At 53.4% G+C, this 19552-nt stretch overlaps 1 protein-coding gene across 1 annotated transcript in view; it reads left to right on the plus strand.

Moving 5' to 3' along the window:
• The first annotated feature begins 285 nt into the window (after positions 1 to 285).
• EPB41L5 (erythrocyte membrane protein band 4.1 like 5) overlaps positions 286 to 19552 on the plus strand; it is a 35382-nt gene continuing 16115 nt past the window's right edge. Inside the window, exons 1-6 of the mRNA XM_069982428.1 lie at positions 286 to 366; positions 6703 to 6889; positions 14166 to 14270; positions 16334 to 16376; positions 17236 to 17314; positions 17889 to 17933. Coding sequence (XP_069838529.1) covers positions 6710 to 6889; positions 14166 to 14270; positions 16334 to 16376; positions 17236 to 17314; positions 17889 to 17933 — 452 coding nt within the window. The 5' untranslated portion in view covers positions 286 to 366; positions 6703 to 6709. The remainder of the gene's footprint in view (positions 367 to 6702; positions 6890 to 14165; positions 14271 to 16333; positions 16377 to 17235; positions 17315 to 17888; positions 17934 to 19552) is intronic.

Here is a 19552-nt window from a genome sequence, read left to right on the forward strand (position 1 = left end):
GACTTTGATAAATCTCGGGGTTTATTCACCCCACATAATATTTCACCATAAACTTTTATGAAAAAAAAAAATTAAAAAAAAAATTGTGTGTACAAAACGCAATGTGTGAAGCTGCCCCTGGTCGCGCTGCGGTCACGTGGTCTGAGCGGAATCCTTCTGGTAAATAATAAACAGAAGGAAATAATAGAAATAGTAAACAATAAAGAAGACAACACAATGTCCCGGCCCCCGCCCCCCGCGGACCCCACCACCTGCCGCCGCCTGGTGTCGCCCTTTTAAGAGCTCAGCTCCTGCCCGCAGCTCCGGACGCCATTTCCTGGGAGATGTGAGGAGAATCGCCGTCCGCTCCGGGAGCCGCGCAGCGAGGTGAGGGGGCCCGGTGTGTACGGGGTCACGCCGCTCCGTCACGGTGTATCACCGAGTATCACACTGTATCTGAGCACATCAGCCGCGGGGTAACGAGCGCGGGGTAACGAGCGCCTGCTGGGCGACACTTGTTGCTGCTGCACTTGTCGGGAGTTACTGCTGGGATCGGCTGATCACTAGTCTGATTGTATCTGATCGATAATCTGTTACAGGGCAGTCAGGCCGGATCATTAGTCTGATGGAGGATCAGATCTGATCGATAAAGGGGAGGAGCATCGGGTCTAATCGATAAAGGGGAGGAGCATCGGGTCTGATCGATAAAGGGGAGGAGCATCGGGTCTGATCGATAAAGGGGAGGAGCATCGGGTCTGATCGATAATCTGTTACAGGGCAGTTAGGTCGGATCGTTATGTTGCGTTTACACGGAGCAATAATTCACCCAATCTAACGATTACAAAATGTTTTTTTTTTTAACGATTAGTGTTTAGACGGAACGATATATCGTTTGGAAAAATTGTTATTGTGATTGTTTTAAGATTTCTTAAGCCTCTCCCACATAAAGGGTGAACCGGTGAATTTTTAGTGAACGACCAACGACAATTTGAGAATATGTTGAAAGATCAAAATAAATGATTTCTCGCTCGTCGCTTGATCGTTCACTGTGTTTACACGAGCCGATTATGTGATCGTTACCACGAAAAGTTTAACAATAATCGTTCTGTGTAAACGCTGCAATGGTCTGATGGATAAAGGGGAGGAGCATCAGGTCCAGTGGATAAAGGGGAGGAGCATCATATCTGGTGGATAAAGGGGAGGAGCATCAGGTCCAGTTGATAAAGGGGAGGGGCCTCAGGTCTGATGTTTTGGTAATGAGAAGAGATGAGCTGATTGTCTGATGTAGCAGATAATTGGTGATCGGAGGATTCGTATACGGATATGGAGTCGTCTTGATGTGATTGGTCGCTTCTAGTCATGTGATGTCTCTGGTTAGGCCTCATAGGATTGTTATGATTTTTTGTTGTGGATTGCGATGGCGTTGCGTGGTGTGCGGGGAGACTGTCGCGTCTCTCCGTGATGTACGGCGCGGTGTATGTGTCAGTGTGCGGGGTCAGAGGGGACTGGCCTGTGTGTGTGTGTATAAATATATATATATATTGGTGCCCCATGCAGTCACAGCCCTGATCTTTCTGGTTTCTGTTCCGGCTGTCTCCATGGTAACCGACTACAAACCATCCCAGTGTCTCCATGGTAACAGACTGCAAACCATCCCATTGTCTCCATGGTAACAGACTACATACCATCCCAGTGTAGTCTGATCCTTATGTTTTGCAGTGAGGATCCTGGTAGTTTGGAGGTGTCTGTGGTGAGATGTGGGGGGCGGCACAGTATTTGGGTGCTTAGTGACCGTGACGGAGAATAATCCGCGGGTCCAATCATCTTTCTGCTGCTCGGCATGTAGATTGCTGCTTATAGAGATACTTTAAGGGTCTCTCCAGTCTACAGACCCCTCCTCCTTCTCATACCCCCCAGTAATGGGTTCTGTGGTTACTGACTGGCATCAGCTGGATGGTCATGTCGGCCCGGCGGGGGGTCCCAGAGCCCCTGTGGACGTACTACTCCTTTAATAGGGGAGGGGGGATTCCTTCTGTTCAGGATCCTTGTCTCCTGGAGTGGAGAGTATATACATGTATACAGAGAGCGTCTCCTGCTCTGAGGACCCGTCCTGTCACACACAGGTGCGGTGTAATGCTTAATTTCACCTGTGGCGGCACTGTAGGGAAACTGAACACTTGGGGGTCATTCACATGGACACTGGTGCACTAAACTGTTTCGGGGCGTGCAACATCATATTTACTGGTGATGCTGGGAGCTCCAGGGTCCACAGAACGTCGTCCGTGTACGGACGTGTGAATGACCCCCTTACTGCTCCAGATTACAGCCGATCACTGGGGGTCCCGTCCCTTGATGATCAACTGACTGTCGACTGTGCTCCTGCCAATGTGCTGTGACTACAAGCAGCTTATAACGCTCCTGTACTGTAATAAGATGTGATTGGTATCAGACGATCCTGTACTGTAATAAGATGGGACTGGTATCAGCCGCTCCTGTACTGTAATAAGATGGGACTGGTATCAGCCTGTACTGTAATAAGATGGGACTGGTATCAGACGCTCCTGTACTGTAATAAGATGGGACTGGTATCAGCCTGTACTGTAATAAGATGGGACTGGTATCAGCTGCTCCTGTACTGTAATAAGATGGGACTGGTATCAGACGCTCCTGTACTGTAATAAGATGGGACTGGTATCAGACGCTCCTGTACTGTAATAAGATGGGACTGGTATCAGACGCTCCTGTACTGTAATAAGATGGGACTGGTATCAGACGCTCCTGTACTGTAATAAGATGGGACTGGTATCAGCCTGTACTGTAATAAGATGGGACTGGTATCAGACGCTCCTGTACTGTAATAAGATGGGACTGGTATCAGCCTGTACTGTAATAAGATGGGACTGGTATCAGCCTGTACTGTAATAACATGGGATTGGTATCAGCCTGTACTGTAAGAAGATGGGACTGGTATCAGCCTGTACTGTAAGAAGATGGGACTGGTATCAGCCTGTACTGTAATAAGATGGGACTGGTATCATCCGCTCCTGTAATGTAATAAGATGGGACTGGTATCAGCCTGTACTGTAATAAGATGGGACTGGTATCATCCGCTCCTGTACTGTAAGAAGATGGGACTGGTATCAGCCACTCCTGTACTGTAATAAGATAGGACTGGTATCAGCCTGTACTGTAATAAGATGGGACTGGTATCAGACGCTCCTGTACTGTAATAAGATGGGACTGGTATCAGCCTGTACTGTAATAAGATGGGACTGGTATCAGCCGCTCCTGTACTGTAATAAGATGGGACTGGTATCAGCCTGTACTGTAATAAGATGGGACTGGTATCAGACGCTCCTGTACTGTAATAAGATGGGACTGGTATCAGACGCTCCTGTACTGTAATAAGATGGGACTGGTATCAGACGCTCCTGTACTGTAATAAGATGGGACTGGTATCAGCCTGTACTGTAATAAGATGGGACTGGTATCAGCCTGTACTGTAATAAGATGGGACTGGTATCAGCCTGTACTGTAATAAGATGGGACTGGTATCAGCCGCTCCTGTACTGTAATAAGATGGGACTGGTATTAGCCTGTACTGTAATAAGATGGGACTGGTATCAGCCGCTCCTGTACTGTAATAAGATGGGACTGGTATCAGCCGCTCCTGTACTGTAATAAGATGGGACTGGTATCAGCCCCTCCTGTACTGTAATAAGATGGGACTGGTATCAGCCTGTACTGTAATAAGATGGGACTGGTATCAGCCTGTACTGTAATAAGATGGGACTGGTATCAGCCTGTACTGTAATAAGATGGGACTGGTATCAGACGCGCCTGTACTGTAATAAGATGGGACTGGTATCAGACGCTCCTGTACTGTAATAAGGTGGGACTGGTATCAGCCTGTACTGTAAAAAGATGGGACTGGTATCAGCCTGTACTGTAATAAGATGGGACTGGTATCAGCCTGTACTGTAATAAGATGGGACTGGTATCAGCCGCTCCTGTACTGTAATAAGATGGGACTGGTATCAGCCGCTCCTGTACTGTAATAAGATGGGACTGGTATCAGCCTGTACTGTAATAAGATGGGACTGGTATCAGCCTGTACTGTAATAAGATGGGACTGGTATCAGCCTGTACTGTAATAAGATGGGACTGGTATCAGCCTGTACTGTAATAAGATGGGACTGTTATCAGCCTGTACTGTAATAAGATGGGACTGGTATCAGCCGCTCCTGTACTGTAATAAGATGGGACTGGTATCAGCCTGTACTGTAATAAGATGGGACTGGTATCCGTGTTCTATTAGTCCATTGATGCTGCTGCGGTTGGGGTGGGGGATTGTTAGCTGTGTGTTACATTGTGTCACATGATCTCTGTGCACACTACACCCCCGCAGCGTTATCTGTAGGGGGAGGGGGCAGGGTAGGGGGGGGGTTCCGGTATTACATCCATCACATGAAGGTGATGACTCCAGACGAATAATAATAAGGGGGATGATGGGGGTGACTATCCTGTATGGTCCCAGAGCCTGGAGATCCTGTGCGGAGGTCCCGGCTGCCTGTGTGTGTGTGCGGGGGTCCCTGCTGCCTGTGTGTGTTTTTTTTTTGGGGGGGGGAGGGGGTCCCTGCTGCCCCTGTCTGCGTGTGCGGGGGTCCCTGCTGCCCCTGTCTGCGTGTGCGGGGGTCCCTGCTGCCTGTGTGTGGTTTTTTTGGCGGGGGGGGAGGGGGTCCCTGCTGCCCCTGTCTGCGTGTGCGGGGGTCCCTGCTGCCCCTGTCTGCGTGTGCGGGGGTCCCTGCTGCCCCTGTCTGCGTGTGCGGGGGTCCCTGCTGCCCCTGTCTGGGGGGGGGGGGGGGCACTGACTGCTCCACAGACCTCCCTGTGTAGATGATACAGTGCTGGTGTGGTGGTCCGGGCCCCCCGCCTCCCTCCATAATCCTCACACACTGGAGCTGAGTCAGCGTCTTGTACCTCAGCTGCTGCAGATCAGTGGGCAGCCGGGGCCGGGGTGTTCAGGCCATGCTGGGAGTTATAGTTCCCCTCTCCAGGTATAGAGAGGAGGATATAGAATACAATATCACAGGCTGCTGTGTCTCCAGCCTATTATTATATTATAAATACAGCCGCTTTTTTACTGCCGTATTTTGCTCTTACTCTGTGTGAACGTCCCTTCTTTGCGCCCCCGGCCGCCATCTGCCACATAGAATCCTGGAGTCATATGTAGCAGAGTTGTGCTGCGCCCCCTCGGGCCCCCGTCTATGGCGGAGTTCTCTTACTCTCCGCTGTATCTCACCTCCCGGTTCGGTGTTATCAGGGTCCGGTTCTCTGCTGGGTGACAGCTGGGCAGCGGTGGTCCGGTATGGGCCTATTACACAGACAGATTATCTGACAGATCATTGAAGCCAAAGCCAGTAACAGACTATAAACAGGGAACAGGTCAGAAAGGGAAGACTGAGAATTCTCCTCCATTCCTGGCTTTGGCTTCAACAATCTGTCAGATAATCTGTCTGTGTAAAAGGACCTTTAGTCCGAGGTCACACAGCGGCTGTAAATGACTGCGACCCGACCACTGCCATACCTGCCGGATGTGTTCCTGGTGGCAGCCGGCAGCACCCTCTAGAGTCCCTCAGGTGAAGAATGAGGCCGTTGCAGCGCCCCCTAGAGTCCCTCAGGTGAAGAATGAGGCCGTTGCAGCGCCCCCTAGAGTCCCTCAGGTGAAGAATGAGGCCGTTGCAGCGCCCCCTAGAGTCCCTCAGGTGAAGAATGAGGCCGTTGCAGCGCCCCCTAGAGTCCCTCAGGGGAAGAATGAGGCCGTTGCAGCGCCCCCTGGAGTCCCTCAGGTGGAGGATGAGGCCGTTGCAGCGCCCCCTGGAGTCCCTCAGGTGGAGGATGAGGCCGTTGCAGCGCCCCCTGGAGTCCCTCAGGTGGAGGATGAGGCCGTTGCAGCGCCCCCTGGAGTCCCTCAGGTGGAGGATGAGGCCGTTGCAGCGCCCCCTGGAGTCCCTCAGGTGGAGGATGAGGCCGTTGCAGCGCCCCCTGGAGTCCCTCAGGTGGAGGATGAGGCCGTTGCAGCGCCCCCTGGAGTCCCTCAGGTGGAGGATGAGGCCGTTGCAGCGCCCCCTGGAGTCCCTCAGGTGGAGGATGAGGCCGTTGCAGCGCCCCCTGGAGTCCCTCAGGTGGAGGATGAGGCCGTTGCAGCGCCCCCTGGAGTCCCTCAGGTGGAGGATGAGGCCGTTGCAGCGCCCCCTAGAGTCCCTCAGGTGGAGGATGAGGCCGTTGCAGCGCCCCCTAGAGTCCCTCAGGTGGAGGATGAGGCCGTTGCAGCGCCCCCTGGAGTCCCTCAGGTGGAGGATGAGGCCGTTGCAGCGCCCCCTGGAGTCCCTCAGGTGGAGGATGAGGCCGTTGCAGCGCCCCCTGGAGTCTCTCAGGTGGAGGATGAGGCCGTTGTTCATGCTGACACACGCTGCTGTCATGATTACAGATGAGTTTGGAGGAACCGGTTTGTATCCGCGGATGAGTCACTGGTTTCTGCTGATCTCTCGCCCATAGACGTCTGTAGCGGCGGCCTCAGTCCTTGCTCCGTCCGCGCCGATCATCGCATCGCCGTCTCCTCTGGAACCGTTTATCGTTGTGTTTTTTTTTTTTTTTTACTTTATTTATTTTCCTGATATCCACTTTTATATTCTTTTTTTCCTTTTTCTTTTTTTTCCACAGCCACAAGATGTTGAGCTTTTTCCGGCGCACGATTGGGCGCCGGTCCATGCGGCGTCATGCCGAGAAGGAACGTCTGCGGGAAGCCCAGAGGGCCGTCACCCACATCCCGGCCGCCGGAGACTCCAGATCCATCATCACCTGCAGAGTCTCCCTCCTGGACGGCAGTGATGTCAGCGTGGACCTGCCGGTGAGTAACGGCCGCCATCACTCTCAATCTATCACTGTACCTTGTATCCCGGGGCCTCGTTCCCTTCTTAAAGGGGCAGTAACATTAACCTTATTTCTTGACGTTCTTGATGATCCATAGGGAGAGAGGACCCTGCCCGCCAGGTATTACATAGGGAGAGAGGAGCCTGCCCGCCAGGGCTTACATAGGGAGAGAGGACCCTGCCCACCAGGGGTTACATAGGGAGAGAGGAGCCTGCCCGCCAGGGCTTACATAGGGAGAGAGGAGCCTGCCCGCCAGGGCTTACATAGGGAGAGAGGAGCCTGCCCGCCAGGGCTTACATAGGGAGAGAGGAGCCTGCCCGCCAGGGCTTACATAGGGAGAGAGGAGCCTGCCCGCCAGGGCTTACATAGGGAGAGAGGAGCCTGCCCACCAGGATTACATAGGGAGAGAGGAGCCTGCCCGCCAGGTATTACATAGGGAGAGAGGAGCCTGCCCGCCAGGTATTACATAGGGAGAGAGGAGCCTGCCTGCCAGGTATTACATAGGGAGAGAGGAGCCTGCCTGCCAGGTATTACATAGGGAGAGAGGAGCCTGCCTGCCAGGTATTACATAGGGAGAGAGAACCCTGCCCGCCAGGTATTACATAGGGAGAGAGGAGCCTGCCCGCCAGGTATTACATAGGGAGAGAGGACCCTGCCCGCCAGGTATTACATAGGGAGAGAGGACCCTGCCCACCAGGGCTTACATAGGGAGAGAGGAGCCTGCCCCCCAGGTATTACATAGGGAGAGGGGACCCTGCCCGCCAGGTATTACATAGGGAGAGGGGACCCTGCCCGCCAGGTATTACATAGGGAGAGAGGACCCTGCCCATGTTGGGAGATCAGCTCACATATATACGGAGGGGACAGGTTGTGGACGGTCTTGTACGTCATTGTCAACAATTAATATGTTGGGCGATGGGAGCCAGTGGAGGGAAAGGTGGATTAGTCTGGCAGCAGAGGCTGTTAGATGGAGGCCAGGGAGGAGGCTGTTAGATGGAGGCCAGGGAGGAGGCTGTTAGATGGAGGCCAGGGAGGAGGCTGTTAGATGGAGGCCAGGGAGGAGGCTGTTAGATGGAGGCCAGGGAGGAGGCTGTTAGATGGAGGCTGTTAGATGGAGGCCAGGGAGGAAGCTGTTAGATGGAGGCCAGGGAGGAGGCTGTTAGATGGAGGCCAGGTGGATGATAATAGGGACAGGTATCTGCAGTTTGTGGAGTCAGGTGAGAAATAAGCGGATTCAGGAAATGTTTTTGAGGTGAAGGCGGCAGGAGGTGGTCGGGAGGTGGTCGGGGTTTGAATGTGCGGCTTAACAGAAAGGACAGAATCAAGGTCACCCCAAGGCAGCGGATCTGGGGCACAGAATGCAGTCATTAATAGTGATTGACAGATTACATGATGGTGGGGGGGCGAGATGGGAGAAAGGTCATCAGTTCTAACCTCCTATTACACCATATGTGACTGATATCAGCCGCTCCTCTTATAACGCTCCAGCACTGATATAACCTCCTATTACATCCTATGTGACTGATATCAGCCGTCCCTCTTATAACGCTGCAGCACTGATATAACCTCCTATTACATCATATGTGACTGATATCAGCCGCTCCTCTTATAACGCTGCAGCACTGATATAACCTCCTATTACATCATATGTGACTGATATCAGCCACTCCTCTTATAACACTCCAGCACTGATATAACCTCCTATTACATCATATGTGACTGATATCAGCCGCTCCTCTTATAACACTCCAGCACTGATATAACCTCCTATTACATCCTATATACCCTGTTGGGCTTCAGGCCGTTACTGTCTCTTCCTTGTTGCCTCCTGATCCGCTGGTTCTCGGTCGGACCGGTTCTCTCTGTTTTTCTTTACGAGGTGACAGGCGTCTCTTATAATAGCCGGGGTCTGGAGGATCAGGAGACGCCTCTGTCACATTATCAGCTGTAGCCGGGAGCATGGCGCGGTGTCCCCGGAGGGTCTGTATATTATCGGCTTATAACGTCCTCGTTGTCAGACCTGGCCCCGTTGATATCGGCCGCCCATAGACCTAAGGACTGTCTGCTCAGCCTAATGGTCACATGGGGCGCTCCCTGCCCTGTGATTGGTTGCCGTAAGAAGCAAGGAAAGTTTCCCTTAGTTTTTTTTTTTTCTTCTTAAATCTGCAACCTTGTATCCCAGGGAGGAGGTCATGTGACCGCGGGAGTCATCGACGGACTGGACTTTCCTGACTTGCCAGAAAACGACTTTTGTGATTGCCCCCCCCCCCCCCCCCCCCCCCCCCCCCCCCCCCCCCCCCCCCAATTTACTGCAGCTGCACAAACTTCTGCCCTGTCCTGTTTGTTACAATGTATCAGTGTCTGCTCGCTGTGGAATGTGAATGGACGAGCCCTTTAATTCTTCTTTATTTACAGTTCTGTTTAAAGGTACAGAACTAGAGATGAGCGAACCTGCAGCATGCTGGAGTCCATCCGAACCCGAGCGATCAGCATTTGATGAGCGGGGGCTGCAGAACTTGGATAAAGCTCTAAGGTTGTCTGGAAAACATGGATACAGCCAATGACTATATCCATGATTCCCACATAGCCTTAGGGCTTTATCCAACTTCAGCAGCCGCCGCTAATCAAATGCCGATCGATCGGGTTCGGATGGACTCCAGCTGCTCCAGGGTCGCTCATCTCTAGTACTGAACAATGCTGCATCTAGTGGAAAGCCTGAGGGGGCGGAGCCTGACACCTAACAGACCGCCCCCTGCTTACAACCCATGACCCTGCAATAGGTCTAATAGCCTCCTGGCTGCCTGTGCGGACCCTCTTCCTGCCCATAGGGGGCAGCCTTGGATCCCCCTGTGACCTGTAGTCTGACCAGCTCTGCTGCGGGGGAGGGGCAGAGTAAATGTACGTCCCCCCTCCCCCTTTGTCAATTCTGTCACTATAAAGTGCAGGTTTCTATTGTGTGACAGGAAGTGTTGTCTGAGGGTCTGATTGATGTGGCTCTTCTCATGTCAGTGAAAGGTTCAGGAAAACAAAATAAACCACAAAGCTGTGAAAGTTAAATATTTACCAGGTGAGGGTCCGAGGATCCGCTCCAGACCGGGTCACCTGACCGCCATTAAAGGGGCGAGAGAGATGACACTGATACGAAGCTGCAGCTGTCAACAAGTAATAACCCCTATGATCCAACATGTGAGAATCCAGAATCACTGGCCCCCATATCAGCCGTCCCTGCAGCTTCCAGAATGATGGGGGTCGTAGTTCCTGCTGCTTGCTGGGACCTGAAGTCTTTAGGTGTCTTCCAGCTCCTCTGTCTCCTCCAGGGACCTCACTGCTGCGGCTGAGACGGAGTTAACTCCTTGCTTGCTGGTGCTCCTGTCAGTTCCCGGGCCCAGCATATATATATATAAGTGTTGAGCTGTAGTATCTAAGCCTGTTATGGGTGATACCTCCTTGGAGAGCACCCCAGCTCTGTGGTTATGTGACAGTTTATTCTGTGGCCATTAGTGACCCGGTGGTGAGCAAGCTGAGCGGCAGGAACGTGGTGACCTCCTCCTCACTGCAGCGCTGACCCCTTCCTCCCCCCTCCTCCTTACTGCAGCGCTGACCACCTCCTCCTCCTCACTGCAGCGCTGACCACCTCCTCCTCCTCACTGCAGCTCTGACCCCTTCCTCCCCCCTCCTCCTCCTCCTCACTGCAGCTCTGACCACCTCCTCCTCCTCACTGCAGCTCTGACCACCTCCTCCTCCTCACTGCAGCTCTGACCTCCTCCTCCTCCTCACTGCAGCGCTGCCCCGCTCCTCCTCACTACAGCGCTGCCCCCCTCCTCCTCACTGCAGCGCTGACCACCTCCTCCTCCTCACTGCAGCGCTGACCACCTCCTCCTCCTCCTCACTGCAGCGCTGACCACCTCCTCCTCCTCCTCACTGCAGCGCTGACCACCTCCTCCTCCTCACTGCAGCTCTGACCCCTTCCTCCCCCCTCCTCCTCACTGCAGCTCTGACCACCTCTTCCTCCTCACTGCAGCTCTGACCTCCTCCTCACTGCAGCGCTGCTCCCCCTCCTCCTCACTGCAGCGCTGACCACCTCCTCCTCCTCCTCCTCACTGCAGCACTGAACACCTCCTCCTCCTCACTGCAGCGCTGCCTTCCCTCCTCCTCACTGCAGCGCTGACTCCCTCCTCCTCACTGCAGCGCTGACTCCCTCCTCCTCACTGCAGCGCTGACTCCCTCCTCCTCACTGCAGCGCTGACTCCCTCCTCCTCACTGCAGCGCTGACTCCCTCCTCCTCACTGCAGCGCTGACTCCCTCCTCCTCACTGCAGCGCTGACCCCTTCCTCCCCCCTCCTCCTCACTGCAGCGCTGACCACCTCCTCCTCCTCACTGCAGCGCTGACCACCTCCTCCTCCTCCTCACTGCAGCGCTGACCACCTCCTCCTCCTCCTCACTGCAGCGCTGACCACCTCCTCCTCCTCCTCACTGCAGCGCTGACCACCTCCTCCTCCTCACTGCAGCTCTGACCCCTTCCTCCCCCCTCCTCCTCACTGCAGCTCTGACCACCTCTTCCTCCTCACTGCAGCTCTGACCTCCTCCTCACTGCAGCGCTGCTCCCCCTCCTCCTCACTGCAGCGCTGACCACCTCCTCCTCCTCCTCCTCACTGCAGCACTGAACACCTCCTCCTCCTCACTGCAGCGCTGCCTTCCCTCCTCCTCACTGCAGCGCTGACTCCCTCCTCCTCACTGCAGCGCTGACTCCCTCCTCCTCACTGCAGCGCTGACTCCCTCCTCCTCACTGCAGCGCTGACTCCCTCCTCCTCACTGCAGCGCTGACTCCCTCCTCCTCACTGCAGCGCTGACTCCCTCCTCCTCACTGCAGCGCTGACTCCCTCCTCCTCACTGCAGCGCTGACTCCCTCCTCCTCACTGCAGCGCTGACTCCCTCCTCCTCACTGCAGCGCTGACTCCCTCCTCCTCACTGCAGCGCTGACTCCCTCCTCCTCACTGCAGCGCTGACTCCCTCCTCCTCACTGCAGCGCTGACTCCCTCCTCCTCACTGCAGCGCTGACTCCCTCCTCCTCACTGCAGCGCTGACTCCCACCTCCTCACTGCAGCGCTGACTCCCTCCTCCTCACTGCAGCGCTGACCACCACCTCCTCCCCCTCACTGCAGCACTGACCACCTCCTCCCCCTCACTGCAGCGCTGACCCCCTCCTCCTCCTCCTCACTGCAGCGCTGACCACCTCCCCCTCCTCCTCACTGCAGCGCTGACCTCCTCCTCCTCACTGCAGCGCTGACACCTTCCTCCCCCCTCCTCCTCACTGCAGCGCTGACCACCTCCTCCTCCTCACTGCAGCGCTGACCACCTCTTCCTCTTCCTCACTGCAGAGCTGACCACCTCTTCCTCACTGCAGTGCTGACCCCCTCCTCCTCCTCACTGCAGTGCTGACCCCCTCCTCCTCCTCCTCCTCACTGCAGCGCTGACCACCACCTCCTCCTCCTCCTCCTCACTGCAGCGCTGACCACCACCTCCTCCTCACTGCAGCGCTGACCACCTCCTCCTCCTCACTGCAGCGCTGATCACCTCCTCCTCCTCCTCACTGCAGCGCTGACCACCTCCTCCTCCTCCTCCTCACTGCAGCGCTGACCACCTCCTCCTCCTCCTCCTCACTGCAGCGCTGACCACCTCCTCCTCCTCCTCACTGCAGTGCTGACCACCTCCTCCTCCTCCTCACTGCAGTGCTGACCACCTCCTCCTCCTCCTCACTGCAGCGCTGATGACGACCACCTCCTCCTCCTCACTGCAGCGCTGATGACCTCCTCCTCCTCCTCCTCCTCACTGCAGTGCTGACCACCTCCTCCTCCTCCTCACTGCAGCGCTGACCACCTCCTCCTCTTCACTGCAGTGCTGACCACCTCCTCCTCCTCCTCACTGCAGCGCTGACCACCTCCTCCTCCTCCTCCTCACTGCAGTGCTGACCACCTCCTCCTCCTCACTGCAGCGCTGATGACCTCCTCCTCCTCACTGCAGCGCTGACCTCCTCTCAGGCTTCTGGCATAGCTGTAATGTCTGTGGGTGGAGCCGAGCGGAGAGGACGGGGAGTATATAGTACATGATGGGGAATGTAGTCCTGTGTACTGTAGTTCTTTCTGGTGGTATCACACATGATAACTTAGATACAGCAGACGATACATCACAACCAGTCAGACAATGCCTTGTATGACCTGCGATACCACCTTCTATGCTGCTGTATCTAAGCTTCTCATGTGAAACACTGTCCATTGAGTTCCTGTATCTAAACCTCTCAGTTGTGATACTGCCTGCTGATTCAATGCTGTATTGTCTGATGAGCTGCTGTATCTAAGCCTTTTATGTGTGATACCTCTGATCCAGTGTATCTAAGCCTCTGTGAATCCTGCATGGCGGACGCGGTTGGCTGAGTCCGGACAGGAGGCGTCTTGGGTCACCGGGCGGCAGCGGTCATTTGTTGGGGGCACCGGGGGGTCCAGGACAATGGGCTCGGGCTCAGCTCATTAGGAGACACAAAGAGGCTTTTCAGCCATTGCCCGGCAGTGCCCGTCCTGCCCCCCGCCGGCTCCCGGCCACCACATTCCTGCTGGGCCGCTCTTATCTGGCCTCTTCAGGAGGGTGAGGATGAGGAGGATGATGGCTTCTTAAGTGTTACTGGAGGAATGTAAGAGAATTCCTGCCTGACTGCCACTGGGCACCCAGCTTTCCTGGGCTCCTGAATAGTAATATTAACCGGGCACCGTATAACAGATCAGTGCGTTAAACTGGGCGGCTGCGCCAATCAGAAGCCCAGGAGAGCTGGGATCAGATCCGCACACATCCATAGACATCCGGCTCTCCCAGTAACCGATCAGAATGGGGGTTCTCTGACGGTTGTCATCCAGATGAGCAGAACAGCATAGTTGGGGGGAGGGGTTGCTGGGTCTTGTAGTGCGGATGTTGGGGGGGTTGCTGGGTCTTGTAGTGTGGGTGTTATAGTTGGCGGTTGCTGGGTCTTGTAGTGCGGGTGTTATAGTTGGGGGTTGCTGGGTCTTGTAGTGCGGGTGTTATAGATGGGGGTTGCTGGGTCTTGTAGTGCGGGTGTTATAGTTGGGATGTTGCTGGGTCTTGTAGTGCGGGTGTTATAGCTGGGGGAGGGGTTGCTGGGTCTTGTAGTGCGGATGTTATAGCTGGGGGGAGGGGTTGCTGGGTCTTGTAGTGCGGATGTTACAGTTCCTGTTTTTCTCCTGTAGAAGAGAGCGCGGGGTCAGGAGCTGTTTGAGCAGATCATGTATCACCTGGACCTGATAGAGAAGGATTACTTCGGGCTGCAGTTCATGGATTCAGCACAAGTGGCGGTAAGAGGGCGCCGCATCCTGACATCATCATCATGGTCGCCCGACTTTCCCAGTTACTGGGGAGGGGGTGGTTCTGCAGATGAGGAGGGTGGGTGCCCTGGTTGGGGGGATGATGGGTGATGATGACGATTATGATGGGGGTTTTTTTTTTTGGGTGATGATGATGAGGGGGGGTGATGGGGGGGCTCTGAGTGATGAGGACGATGGTGGGGGGGGTCCTCTGGGTGGTGGTGGTGTGGGTAGGGGGTTTCTCTGGGTGATGGGGGGGGGGCTCTGAGTGATGATGATTATGATGGGGGGCGTTTCTCTGGGTGATGAAGATGATGATGGAGGGTGTGGGTGGAGGGTTTCTCTGGGTGGTGATGGGGGGGGGGGCTCTGAGTGATGAGGACGATGGTGGGGGGGTCCTCTGGGTGGTGGTGGTGTGGGTAGGGGGTTTCTCTGGGTGGTGGTGGTGATGATGACGATGGTTGGGGGGGGGGGGGGTCCTTCGGGTGAGGATCCCCGGCTGTTTGTCTTCATCTCTGAGCCTGTTTTCTGTTTTCTTTCATCTCCTCCACATTCCTGGGCTGGAGTTGAGCAGCTCGGAGACAGGCACCGAGAGGTCCGGGACCCCCCTCCTCCTCCTCCTCCTCTGGGAGCCTCACTGCCTGCAATGGGAGCTAAATAATGGGGAGGGGGGGCATCAGTGACAGCTAAAAGGGGAGATGTAGCAGAGCTGTGCCCGGACCAGAACGTCTGTAAACAAGGGATCTAATTATAATTATTATTAGTGATATAGCAGAGTGCAGCGTAGTGATATAGCAGGGAGTATAATAGTGCAGCGTAGTGATATAGCAGAGAATAATAGTGCAGTATAGTGATATAGCAGGGAGTATAATAGTGCAGCGTAGTGATATAGCAGAGAATAATAGTGCAGTATAGTGATATAGCACAGAGTATAATAGTGTAGTATAGTGATATAGCAGAGTATAATAGTGCAGTATAGTGATATAGCACAGAGTATAATAGTGTAGTATAGTGATATAGCAGGGAGTATAATAGTGCAGTATAGTGATATAGCAGAGTATAATAGTGCAGCATAGTGATATAGCACAGAGTATAATAGTGTAGTATAGTGATATAGCAGAGTATAATAGTGCAGTATAGTGATATAGCAGAGTATAATAGTGCAGTATAGTGATATAGCACAGAGTATAATAGTACAGTATAGTGATATAGCAGGGAGTATAATGGTGCAGTATAATCATATAGCAGGGAGTATAATAGTGCAGCGTAGTGATATAGCAGAGTATAATAGTGCAGCAGAGTATAATAGTGCAGCATAGTGATATAGCAGAGAATAATAGTGCAGTGTAGTGATATAGCAGAGTATAATAGTGTAGTATAGTGATATAGCACAGAGTATAATAGTACAGTATAGTGATATAGCAGGGAGTATAATGGTGCAGTATAATGATATAGCAGGGAGTATAATAGTGCAGTATAGTGATATAGCAGGGAGTATAATAGTACAGTATAGTAATATAGCACGGTATAATAGTGCAGTATAGTGATATAGCCGAGTATAATAGTACAGTATAGTGATATAGCACAGAGTATAATAGTACAGTATAATGATATAGCAGGGAGTATAATAGTGCAGTATAGTGATATAGCAGGGAGTATAATGGTGAAGTATAATGGTATAGCAGGGAGTATAATAGTGCAGTATAGTGATATAGCACAGGGTATAATAGTGCAGTATAGTGATATAGCAGGGAGTATAATAGTGCAGTATAGTGATATAGCAGGGAGTATAATAGTACAGTATAGTGATATAGCAGGGAGTATAATAGTGCAGCAGGGTGGGGGGTGCTGGGTGTCAGTAGACCCATCAGGCGGCCCACGAAATCATCTGACCCACATTGGCCCATTATATAATCCCGAGGCTTCTCTCTCTCTCGGTCAGATACTCTTTTTGGGGGTTCGTCCAGGATTGCAGGTTTATTCCTAATCGTCTCCTATAGATTATATCAGACTAGTGACCGGTGGTTTAACCCTTTGTTTTCCTCTTTCCTCAGCACTGGCTGGATAACACCAAGAGCATCAAAAAGCAGGTGAAGAGTAAGTACAGCGCCCCCTATGGCCGCCTACAGTTACATCTTCTCCAGTGCAGATTACAGCCTCTGTAGAAGGGGCCTGAGAAGCGGACCCCCACCCCTCTGACCATTGGAGTGGATGAGCCCTCCAGGGTGTCATGTCCCCTTTAAGAGTACAGCCGAGACAATGAACTTGACATAATCCTGTCTGGTCCATATGCTGCGGTGAGCGCTGCCCGGCGGGGTGCCCGTCAGAGGATTGTCCGGTCTGACGCCCTGGTGCGGGGGAGGGGGACGCCACGCTGGATGAGCACAATTACCCCTCACATCCGTATAAAGTGACTTCATTTGGCCACGGCCATTCTGCATTCCTTATTCTGTGATGCCTGAAATTAGCGGCCGAGGTCACGATCAGGTGGAGACGTCCCTGGCCGAGCCCATGACCCCACCTGCTCCCCGTAGACGTCACTGCGCTTATGGGCCGTTTTGTGCTCTGTTTTGGTGAATTTGTTTCCTGCGGCTGCGATATCCATTGTTATAATCGCAAACTCTAATAATTCCTTATCCTCCAGTCACCTCCAGAGCTGCGCTCACTATTCTGCTGTTACATCCTGTCTTATCCTCCAGAGCTGCACTCACTGTTCTGCTGGCTCTCCTATATTGTGTTGGGTGGAGTTCCCCTTTAAGGCCAGGAGATGTTGTGCAGTAGCCGGCACGGCTCTGCTTCCTCCGCGCTCATGAAACCTGATAACTGGGGATTATTCCGGGTTTGTCTGATTTAATTGTGTGATTGTGGAGTCTGAGCTGATGTTGACACGGAGCGGCCGCGGGTCAGCGCCTCCATCCCCCGACATCACCTCACCCTCCCGCTGATCTCTCCGCAGTTGGGCCGCCATACTGTCTGCATCTACGGGTCAAGTTCTACTCCTCCGAGCCCAACAACCTGCGGGAGGAGCTCACCAGGTCAGTGTCACATGACCGGATTAGATACATGGGCTCAGCAGAGTGTATCACACACAATAGGTGCATTGGATAAACAGAGCAGTATTGCATACCATAGGCTTAGATACACAGCAGCCCAGCAGATACCACATCAGATGGGATTGGATACTGGAGTTCAGCTGGTAGTATCACACATGAGTGGATTAGATACAGCAGATATTATTACACTTGATAGGATTGGATACTGGAGTGCAGCTGGAAGTATCACATATGCTTGGCTTAGATAAAGCGGCTCAGAAGGCAGTATCACACATGATAGGTGTGATATAGTCTTCTGATCTAATCCTGAGTGGATTAGATACAGCAGATATTATTACACTTGAAAGAATTGAATACTGAAGTTCAGCTGCTAGTATCACACATGCTAAGCTTAGATACACTATATCACATAGAATACATATAAGATAAGCTTAGATACAGCTCCACAGCAGAAAGTATCACAAATGATCGGCTTAGATACAGCCCTTCCTCTCTGGCTCCATCTTGTTGGTTTCTTTCCTGTTTTCTCCTCTTACGTTTCTTTCTTTTCTTTCAGATATTTGTTTGTGTTGCAGCTGAAACAAGATATTCTGAGTGGAAAGTAAGTGCCCCCCCCCATTTAAAGGGGTCCTCCTCCCTCCCAATGTGAAACCCCCTGTTCCTTATTGCAGCCTCTAATTCCTGATCACTCCCCCATGTGACTTCCCCTGCTCCTCCCCACACTGTGTGATTGAGGGCCCCGCCTCTGGGTGATACCACTGGGCGGGGGTGTTTACCCCCTTGGATCAGGCCTGTAGGACTCTGTTCACACTGCTGTTGGCCTGTGACGTTTACCACTCACTTTATGGATTTTTGAGCTTCTTCGTAAAGGACCAGGCACAATTTATTCCCAGACTCCACCCCATTCCTTATTGCAGCCTCTGATTCCTAATTACTCCCCCATGTACCAGACTCCGCCCCCGTTGTCCCCCATGTACCAGACTCCACTCCGTTCCTTATTGCAGCCTCTAATTCCTGATTACTCTCCTATGTACCAGACTCTGCCCCCGTTGTCCCCCAGGTACCAGACTCCACCCCATTCCTTATTGCAGCCTCTGATTCCTAATTACTCCCCCATGTACCAGACTCCGCCCCCGTTGTCCCCCATGTACCAGACTCCACCCCATTCCTTATTGCAGCCTCTAATTCCTGATTACTCCCCCATGTACCAGACTCTGCCCCGTTGTCCCCCATGTACCAGACTCTGCCCCGTTGTCCCCCATGTACCAGACTCTGCCCCGTTGTCCCCCATGTACCAGACTCCACTCCGTTCCTTATTGCAGCCTCTAATTCCTGATTACTCTCCTATGTACCAGACTCTGCCCCCGTTGTCCCCCAGGTACCAGACTCCACCCCATTCCTTATTGCAGCCTCTGATTCCTAATTACTCCCCCATGTACCAGACTCCGCCCCCGTTGTCCCCCATGTACCAGACTCCACTCCGTTCCTTATTGCAGCCTCTAATTCCTGATTACTCTCCTATGTACCAGACTCCGCCCCGTTGTCCCCCATGTACCAGACTCCGCCCCCAGTTGTCCCCCAGGTACCAGACTCTGCCCCCGTTGTCCCCCAGGTACCAGACTCCACCCCATTCCTTATTGCAGCCTCTGATTCCTAATTACTCCCCTATGTACCAGACTCCGCCCCGTTGTCCCCCATGTACCAGACTCCGCCCCCAGTTGTCCCCCAGGTACCAGACTCTGCCCCCGTTGTCCCCCAGGTACCAGACTCCACCCCATTCCTTATTGCAGCCTCTGATTCCTAATTACTCCCCTATGTACCAGACTCCGCCCCCGTTGTCCCCTATGTACCAGACTCCGCCCCCGTTGTCCCCCATGTACCAGACTCTGCCCCGTTGTCCCCCATGTACCAGACTCTGCCCCGTTGTCCCCCATGTACCAGACTCCACTCCGTTCCTTATTGCAGCCTCTAATTCCTGATTACTCTCCTATGTACCAGACTCCGCCCCGTTGTCCCCCATGTACCAGACTCTGCCCACAGTTGTCCCCCATGTACCAGACTCTGCCCACAGTTGTCCCCCATGTACCAGACTCGGCCCACAGTTGTCCCCCATGTACCAGACTCGGCCCACAGTTGTCCCCCATGTACCAGACTCGGCCCACAGTTGTCCCCCATGTACCAGACTCTGCCCCGTTGTTCCGGTATATAACATTGTGGTGA

Source organism: Dendropsophus ebraccatus, chromosome 9, assembly GCF_027789765.1.
Source record: "Dendropsophus ebraccatus isolate aDenEbr1 chromosome 9, aDenEbr1.pat, whole genome shotgun sequence".
Classification (NCBI taxonomy): Eukaryota; Metazoa; Chordata; class Amphibia; order Anura; family Hylidae; genus Dendropsophus; species Dendropsophus ebraccatus.